The sequence below is a fragment of the Populus alba genome, chromosome 17 (genome assembly GCF_005239225.2).
Source record: "Populus alba chromosome 17, ASM523922v2, whole genome shotgun sequence".
NCBI classification, from domain to species: domain Eukaryota; kingdom Viridiplantae; phylum Streptophyta; class Magnoliopsida; order Malpighiales; family Salicaceae; genus Populus; species Populus alba.
Genome location: NC_133300.1, coordinates 12,464,170 through 12,473,044, shown reverse-complemented (window position 1 = coordinate 12,473,044; position 8,875 = coordinate 12,464,170). Strand labels below are relative to the sequence as shown.

At 36.2% G+C, this 8,875-nt stretch overlaps 1 protein-coding gene and 1 non-coding gene across 2 annotated transcripts; both read left to right on the top strand.

Annotated features, from left to right (window-relative positions):
• The first annotated feature begins 321 nt into the window (after window positions 1–321).
• On the top strand, window positions 322–1,801 carry LOC118029155 (zinc-finger homeodomain protein 8). Its single transcript, XM_035032962.2, has one exon. It carries the CDS (start codon window positions 557–559, stop codon window positions 1,556–1,558), a length of 1,002 nt encoding a protein of 333 aa, XP_034888853.1. The 5' UTR covers window positions 322–556; the 3' UTR covers window positions 1,559–1,801.
• A 6,684-nt stretch (window positions 1,802–8,485) lies between these two features.
• Window positions 8,486–8,641, top strand: LOC118029179 (5.8S ribosomal RNA). Its single transcript, XR_004684142.1, has one exon. It is a non-coding gene; the product is annotated as a 5.8S ribosomal RNA (ribosomal RNA).
• Window positions 8,642–8,875: the final 234 nt, after the last annotated feature.

Sequence of the window (8,875 nt, the reverse complement as noted above, 5' to 3'; positions counted from 1 at the left end):
ATTATAAAAAATATTTAAAAATTAATTTAATATTTTTTAAAGTAAATATATATTTTTAAAATATATAAAAATAAAAGTTATTGCACATCTTCTCTTAATAAGATATAGTTTTGTTTTTTTGTTTTTTTTTTTAAACAGACATAGGAGCCAGGTATAAATTCCACTATACACTACTACTAGCTAGGGGCAATCAGTAGGCTTATTTATTACACACAACGTCTAAACCTCAAGTGGGGTCAAGGACATAACCGGAGATTAGAACTAGGGTTAAAAACACAAGTGGGTTAGGGTTAAGAAGCACAACCACAAAACCCAGATTTTTATTTATCAACAGTCAATGCTCCTCCTTCTCCTCCTCATCATCATCATCGTCCTTTGCTTTAGCTCCCTTTCTCCCCAAAATCTCCATAACCCTTTCCCTACTAAAAAACAATCCCATCAATAATTTCCCCTAACGCCACCACCAAAAAAAAAAAAAAAAACCAATCTTTATAAACCCCCTTCACATCTTCACAAATTATTTTCATTTATTTTTTAACACTTAAATGTTTGAGCCATGGACATGACAACAACAACAACCACCCCCACCAACAACAATAACACAAACACTCCAACTCCAAAATCCCCAGAAGCATACACTGAAACACCAGCCCGGATCCATGACACAAAGCCCTTGTCTTTCACCAACGGTGTCCTCAAACGCCACCCTCCACACCACCACCACTTTTCACCATCTCCAATAGTCATAACCTACAAAGAATGCCTCAAGAACCACGCTGCGACCATAGGTGGCCATGCCCTAGATGGCTGTGGAGAATTCATGCCTTCTCCGACAGCCACTAACACTAACCCCACTTCTTTAAAATGTGCTGCTTGTGGCTGCCATCGTAATTTCCACCGTCGTGAACCTGAAGATTCCCCTCCTCACACCGCCACTACAACAACCATTGAGTACCAATCTCATCACCGTCACCACCCACTCCCACCACCACAAGCTCAACCTCTGCACAATGGAAGCCCCAACTCAGCTTCTCCTCCTCCGATCTCATCCTCGTACTACCCTTCAGCTCCTCACATGTTGCTAGCACTCTCTGGCGGCGTATCGGGTTTGAATGAGAATGCGAATATAAATGTTCCTCCTCCAGTTGGTTCTTCGCCGCGTAAGCGATTTAGGACAAAGTTCAGCCAGAGCCAGAAAGAGAGAATGTATCAGTTTGCAGAGAGGGTTGGATGGAAGATGCAAAAAAGAGATGAAGATTTGGTTCAAGAGTTTTGCAATGAAGTTGGGGTTGACAAAGGTGTGTTGAAAGTTTGGATGCATAACAACAAGAACAGCTTGGGTAAGAAAGAACACCTTAATGGGAATAATAATGATATTCTTAGGAGCAATAATCTTGAAAACTCCAACAACAGCAACAATGAGACCAACAAGAACATTACCAACGACAACAATAACAGCAGTGAAGGCTTGAACCATCACCACAACCATCACCACTTTGAGAATGAGAGTCATGTTGGAGTACATGTTGGAGCTAATGGGTCTTCCTCATCTTCTTAAATTTTTATCAGGGACTGTTGTTGTTTTTGATGATAATAATAATTGTTAGCTAGGTAGAGAGATCATCAGCAAGGATGGTATTAGTTGTTTATCTCTTTCTTTATTTCTCCATATTTTTTTTTTCAAGTTTTCTGATTTTTGTTTGTAGTTTTAATTAATGACGATCTTATCACTTGTTGAGTAAAGCATGGGAGAGATTTGATCCAAATTATGGGAAAATCTTTTCTCGGTTATTTGATCTAATTTCGGTTCTTCATCGATCATCATTTACTATTCTTGTTTTGTTGTTTTGGCCAGTTATTTTGGCATGTGGGATTCCATTTTTTTCTTTCAAGGTTTGCTGGGCATCATGAATATTAACTAATCAATCACTTCTTTCTTTTCCTCAGGTAATAATTAAGACGTTTAAAAAAATCGAAACTTTGTTTTCTGGAATTCCCAGGTAGTGAAGCTACAGGATTTTAATTTCAGGATCCAATGTCCCTTCAGCCCGGTCGAGAGAGATTTGTAGTGAATAGAGAGACAACGAGAGAAGAGAGGAGAGATTCTTCTTAATCTTCTGTCTGAGGTAAAGGAGCAAAAAGTGGGTGTAACAGGGAATGGGGCGGTTACATATTATTCTAACATATCTCATTAGCTTCTATCTAGTACTTTGTTTAGTTTAGTTAGTTCTTATAACTTGTAAAGACAGAAGCTGATTTTAGGAATCTTGCATTGCATTATTTCATGACCTTTTCAATGATCAGAGTCCATTATTTTAATTAGATTTTGAATTACAAAGTTGTATATGCTTATTGCCATGGATACAAAAGTACGAGATTCTAGTGGTTCTTCCTATAAGGCTGCGGACAACAAGGTGGTGGTGGTGGTGGTGTTATTAAGGACACATGTTTAATTAATTATGCTCCATTTATGATGGCGGTGGAGGACTCTTGCCGTCTAATAGAGTACACTCTTCCTTGATATGATCTGCACTAGCTTGGGATGTTTTGGGTAATGTAACGTGGGGATCGTTTAAGGTGGGCTGTTGCTTAATCACCGAGTTGAGATGATTTGATTTGACTAATCAGTTCATCAAATTGGTGACAATCCAACCTCTACTTTATGCGAAATTAAATCCTCCCTTACCTTTTAAGGGAAGCAGACATCATATTTACTGTTACAAAATATTATAAAAATGAGAGATGATGACGAAAGGGTACTTAAATGTTAGACTGTCTTGTCTAGCACCTCTCATTTGGGTTGCTTTGGATTTGGTGATTGATGAAGTCTGTAATCTCATTTTGTGGGGCACGTCTTGTGGCCATGTCCAGGATAAGCATGGGCGGTCCCTATAGTCCACTCTTAACACCAGCTGTATGGGTGCATGTCTACAATTTGGCAAAGTGTTTTTTTTTTTTTAATAATTTTTATTTAAAAATATATTAAAATAATATATTTTCATTTCTTATTGTTTTTGTAGTAACAATATCTAAAAATATAATAAAATATTTTAAAATAAAAACTCAGTTGGATCTTAAAAACAAACATTTTTTTGAAACATTGTCAACAAATTAATAAATAGTGAATCAATAAATTATGCATGGCTTCATTCTGGAATTGATTTAATTAATACTCAATAAATATTGGATTTTTTTTTTGTTTGAGAATAATATTCAAGGGTTTCACATTTGTGTTTGATGTGTGTTTGGTATTGTAATACAAATTGTTTTTTTAAAAATATTTTTTGTTTGAAAATACTTGAAAATATTTTTTTTTCAATTTCTTTTTAGTGCTTTATATCACCATATCAAAATATTTAAAAAACACTAAAAACACATTAATTTAATTCATTTCAAGAAAAATACTATTTTAAAACACAATTAAAAATGCACTCTAAAACAAGCACCTAGTCATTATGCCTGGCAACGTGGGGATAGAACCATGATTTCAACATTGCATGAGCTTTCTTACATAATTTATAAAAATTACTAGATTATTAGCTGATATCATGTTGTAGGTTGTATCCAATTTTTTTAAAGTAAAGAAAATTATCCAAACAGTGCTAACATCTAATAATTATTTTAATAATAAACTCAAAATGTAATGCATATGAAACAACATAATTTTTTAAATATTAATATGAAATATTAGATGATATATTTTTTTTAAATATTAAGATTACGCCATATTGGATCTACATCGATTAACTTATCAAGTCTACGACTTGGATCATGATAACGTAGTAACTCTATAAAAAGTAAATCAAAGTAAATTATGAAAGCAAATTTCTAATCAACCCAATGTTGAAAGACAAAGAAAATATAAAAAAAAATACTCAAGTCAACCCAGGCTAACTTACCAAACTTGCAACTCAGGTCATGAGATCGTGATGATCCAATATAAAGCAAATTAAAAAAAAATTATGAAACCCGATTACCAACCAATCCAATTTTGAAGGATGATATTGAAAACAAAACCAATTCAAAAAAAGAAAAAAAAAACCCAAGTTAATTTGGTCTAACTTGTTAAACCTGGATCATGAGACTATGATAACTTTATAAAAGAAAAAGAAAAATACAAAGCTCTATTTCCAATAGACCCAATATTGAAAAATGAAATCGAGAAAAAAATCAATTAGAAAAAACAGAAAAACAAAACAACCTAGGTGAATATGGGTTAACCTATGAAACTTATGATTTGAGTCATGAGATAAGAATAAATTCATATAAAAGAAATAAAAAAAATTATGAATCCTCACTTCCAATAAATATAATGTTAAAGGTTGAAATCAAATGAAGAAAAATAAAAACTAAATCTATGAGACTGATGTATAACCCAATAGAAAGAAAATCCAAAACAATTACAAAGCAAGATTAAAAAAAAACCCAATAATAAAGGATGGAATTGAGAAAAGAAAAGAAAAAAACTATTCCTTTTATTGTAGGTGTGACTACAATGACTTAGCCACACCCTTTAGTGTTTTGTTAACTAAATCATTGGCTCACACAACGTTGCGGGTTAGATCAATTTTTTTTCAACAACATAAAATGAAACATCCATGCATTGCGAACATTTTTCTTGTAGAAAAAAAAATAAATGGTGTGGAGTTTAACTCGATGTGACCTTATTGACTTGATAGATCCAAAGACAACTTCAATGACCAATAAAATTTTAGTTTGACTCACAAAAATTCTAGACTACATTTTTTTTTTAAAAAATATTAAAATAACAATATATTAGATTGATCTAAGTCAACTTGGATTAACCTATTAAATTTACAACCTAGATTATAAAACCATAATAACCTCATATAAAGAAAATTAAAATAAATTATGAAATTCAATTGCCAATCAATCTAATTTTAAAGAATGAAACTGAAAAGAAATAATTAAAAAAAAGAATAAAGAAAAAAGGACCAGAGTTAACCTATCAAAGTCGTGATAGGTATAATATCATATAAAATAAACAAAAAAATAACTCGAGTTAACCTTGGTTAACTTGCTAAACCCGCAACCTGGGTTATAAGATTAAGATAACCCTATATAAAAAAATTGAGATAGATTATGAAGTGCAATTCCTAATAAACTCATTGTTGAAGGATGAAATAAATAAATCAATCTATAAACATAACACAATAAAATGACTTGAGTCTACCTAGGCTAAACTGCAAAACAAATGACCCGAGTTATGAGACTATGATAACTTCATAAAAAAAATCAAAACAAATCATGAAGCCTAATTTCTAATTAAGCTAATATTAAAGTATAAAATTGAAAATTATACCAATTAAAAAAGACAAAAAAAAAACTCGAGTCAACCAGGTTAAGTTGTTAAACCGATGACTCGAGTCATGAGACCGTGATAACCTCATAGAAAGCAAACCAAAATAAATAATGAAGCCTAATTCCTAATTAACCCAAAGTTAAGAAAGAAATTGGAAAAAATATCAATTAAATAAAGAAAAAAAACTTAAATCAATCAGGTTAGTATGCCAAATCTGTGAGGTGGGTCATGAGACAAAGATAACCATGTAGAAAACAAACAACAATAAATTATGAAGTCCAATCTCCAATAAACAGAAAAGTAAAAGATGAAATTAGAAAAAGAAACATATATTTAGAAAAAAAAAAGCTAGAAAAAAAAATACTATTGTAATTAATAGTATTTTGTGAGGCGCTGTATAACAAAAACTATTATTCTAGTATTAAGGAAACAACACCTAAGATGGGTGAATTAGGTGTTCCACCAATTATATCAAATAATACAAATAATCATGCTAACCACATATAACACAATAACCAACAATATAGTTAAAGTGATTAAAGTAAAGAGATAAGGAAAGAGAAATCATAAACTTGGTTTTTAGCATGGTTCATCAAAGCATATATCCATACCTTAGGTACCAACCATACTTAAGTATTGTTAGGCCATGACGTTTTGAAAGAAGCCTTAAGCTAAATCCCAAATATTTGGGATAAGCAGTGGACTTGGGAACATGCATGTGTGCAGTAGGATGTGGACGTGGGAACATGCATATGTACATGCAATATGGGAAAATGATGGATTGTGTCGTAGAGAGTAACAAACAGATGTGCAACAAGAAATGGTCTTCCATCATTGCAAGGTTACGTTATTTTAGTGTTCTGTTTTACTTTGTTAACTTCTATATTACATGGGCAGAGTATATTTGCTTACGATTAGCTTTTCTTTGTAATTCAATTTGTTTGTTTGATTGGGATGAGGCTTGCTTATTTAAGCAGCCAACGATTTCATTAGGGATATAAAAATTTGCATTCAACTTGTGGTACTTTCTCACCCGAAGAGAAAACAAATTTCATTAGCCCATTACACTTTGTAATTGGGATTTATCATTGGTATTAGAGCTCGGTTTTTCAATGGGAACAAACAAAGAATGAATTGAGCATTTGGAGTCTGAACTTGGTTTAGTTAAAAAAGGACTGTTGCGAATAGAGGAAACACTCAATTGACTTTCAACTGTGTTGATTCCCAATCACAAAACTGACAACCACGACAACCATCCAAGCAACGATGGAGGTCGACATATCATCTCTGCTAAAACAGCGAAGCTTGAATTTCCAAGATTCATGGGGGGATGACCCAGCCGAATGGTTCAACGTTGTGCATTAATTTTTCGAGTATCAAGGCACAACAGAATCCTAAAAGGTTTCCATAGCAGCATACCACTTAGAAGGGGAGGCTAACCAATGGTGGTAATGGATTCAAAGGACATTTAGGGATAAAGGACACATGCTTTCATAGGAAAAATTTAAGGAAGAACTCTGGGCTCATTTTGGACCCTCGGAGTGTGAAGATTTTGAAGAGGCTTTTTCGCGTGTCAAACAACAAGGTAATTTGGGTGATTACCAGTGCGAGTTCAAAAAGCTGGGTAACAGGGTCTAAGGATGGACTCAAAAGGAGTTAGTGGGCACATCATGGGCGGTTTGAAGACAGAAATAGCAGATGGCATTAGGATGTTCAAACCATAAAATGCACGATACAGAGATTGGAGGACATTTTGGGGTCTTACGCAAGTTCAAGAAATTAGCTCAACAATTTTACTGGCCTAAGATGTATTAGGCGGTGCAAGAATATGTAAAAAATTATAATACTTGTCAGCGGGTGAAATCTGAGACATTATCTCCAACAGGCTTTTTACAGCCATTACCAATTCCATGTCAAGTTTGGGATGACATCACCCTTGATTTCATTGAAGGCCTTCCGACCTCCCACGACAAAGACAATATCTTAGTTGCTGTTGATCGTTTGAGCAAGTCTGCTCATTTTATCTCCTTGAGTCGTCTTTTTACTGCTAAAATAGTGGCAAAACAGTTTGTAGAAGGTGTCATTAAACTACACGGTTTGCCCAAGACTATCATCAACAATCAGAACCCCATATTTATTAGCAAATTCTGGTAGGAGTTTTTTCACATGTCTGGCACCAAACTTTAGCTTAGTTTCGCCTACCATCCATAAACAAATGGACAAATATAAGTGGTTAATCTCTGTGTCAAGAGTATGGTTCATTAGTGGCCATGCCGGTGGAGCACCTACCTTTCTTGGGTTGTGCTTTGGCACAATACCACATATCATGCATCAATTGGGATTCCATATACCATCATGGTATGGTTGCCAACCTCCTATCATTCCCATATACCATCATGGTATGGTTTTTAGTGGACATCAGTCTAGAAGCTCGTGACGAGTTGTCACGTCAACTCAAATGCAACCTCAGCCTGCTAACTAGCTATACGGAGGTGACCTTCTGCAACCAGCTTCTTGGAGGGATTATGGCCTTCCAGGCCAAGGATTTTTGAGGAAATAACAGGTCTGTGATGCCCTTAGATGTTTTGGGCCGCATGCACGCTACATTGATGTATTCAACGAGTCTATAGCCTTGGCCGACAGGCTCAGGTAATCTTTGAAATTTCATCGTGATGGGGATAGATCATTGCAATTGTTGGTGTTCAACGAGGAATTCCTAGTAAGCGCGAGTCATTAGCTCGCGTTGACTACATCCTTGCCCTTTGTACACACCGCTTGTCGCTCCTACCGATTGAATGGTCTGTGAAGTGTTCGGATCGCGGCGATATGGGCAGTTCGTGATTGGCGACGTTGCGAGAAGTCCATTGAAGCTTATCATTTAGAGGAAGGAGAAGTCATAACAAGGTTTTTGTAGGTGAACCTGCGGAAGGATCATTGTCGAAGCCTGCCTAGCAGAACGACCCACGAACCCGTGGCATGACAAGCTGGGCTTGGGGGGCACCCGCCCTTCGTGTCCTCGCGGGCCGTGGAGGGACGCATATGCACCCTGCGCGGCTCGCAAACGAACCTCGGCACGAGAAGCGCCAAGGAAATTGAATACTAAGAGCACGCCCCCGTAGCCTCGGCGTCGGGGGTGTGCTTTCTTCTGGTGATAATCTAAACGACTTTTGGCAACGAATATCTTGGCTCTCGCATCGATGAAGAACGTAGCGAAATGCGATACTTGGTGTGAATTGTAGAATCCCATGAACCATCTAGTCTTTGAACGCAAGTTGCGCCCGAGGCCTCTTGGTCATGGGCATGTCTGTCTGGGTGTCACGCATCATCGCCTCCTCTCCCCTCGGCTCAAGAGGGTGTGGGCAGTTATTGGTCTCCAGTGCGCTCTTGCTCGCGGTTGACCTAAAATCGAGTCCTCGACGACGGTCGCCACGACGAGCGGTGGTTGAGAGACCCTCGGACACGGTCGTGTGCGCGAGTGTCACCCCCGGGATCTCGTGGACCCCCAGGCATCAAATTTCCAGGAAGCCTTAAGCCAAATCCAAAATATTTGGG

What these genes read in the sequence shown, in the direction of transcription:
- LOC118029155 (XM_035032962.2), top strand. Translation starts at nt 557, where the DNA reads ATGGACATGACAACAACAACAACCACCCCCACCAACAACAATAACACA.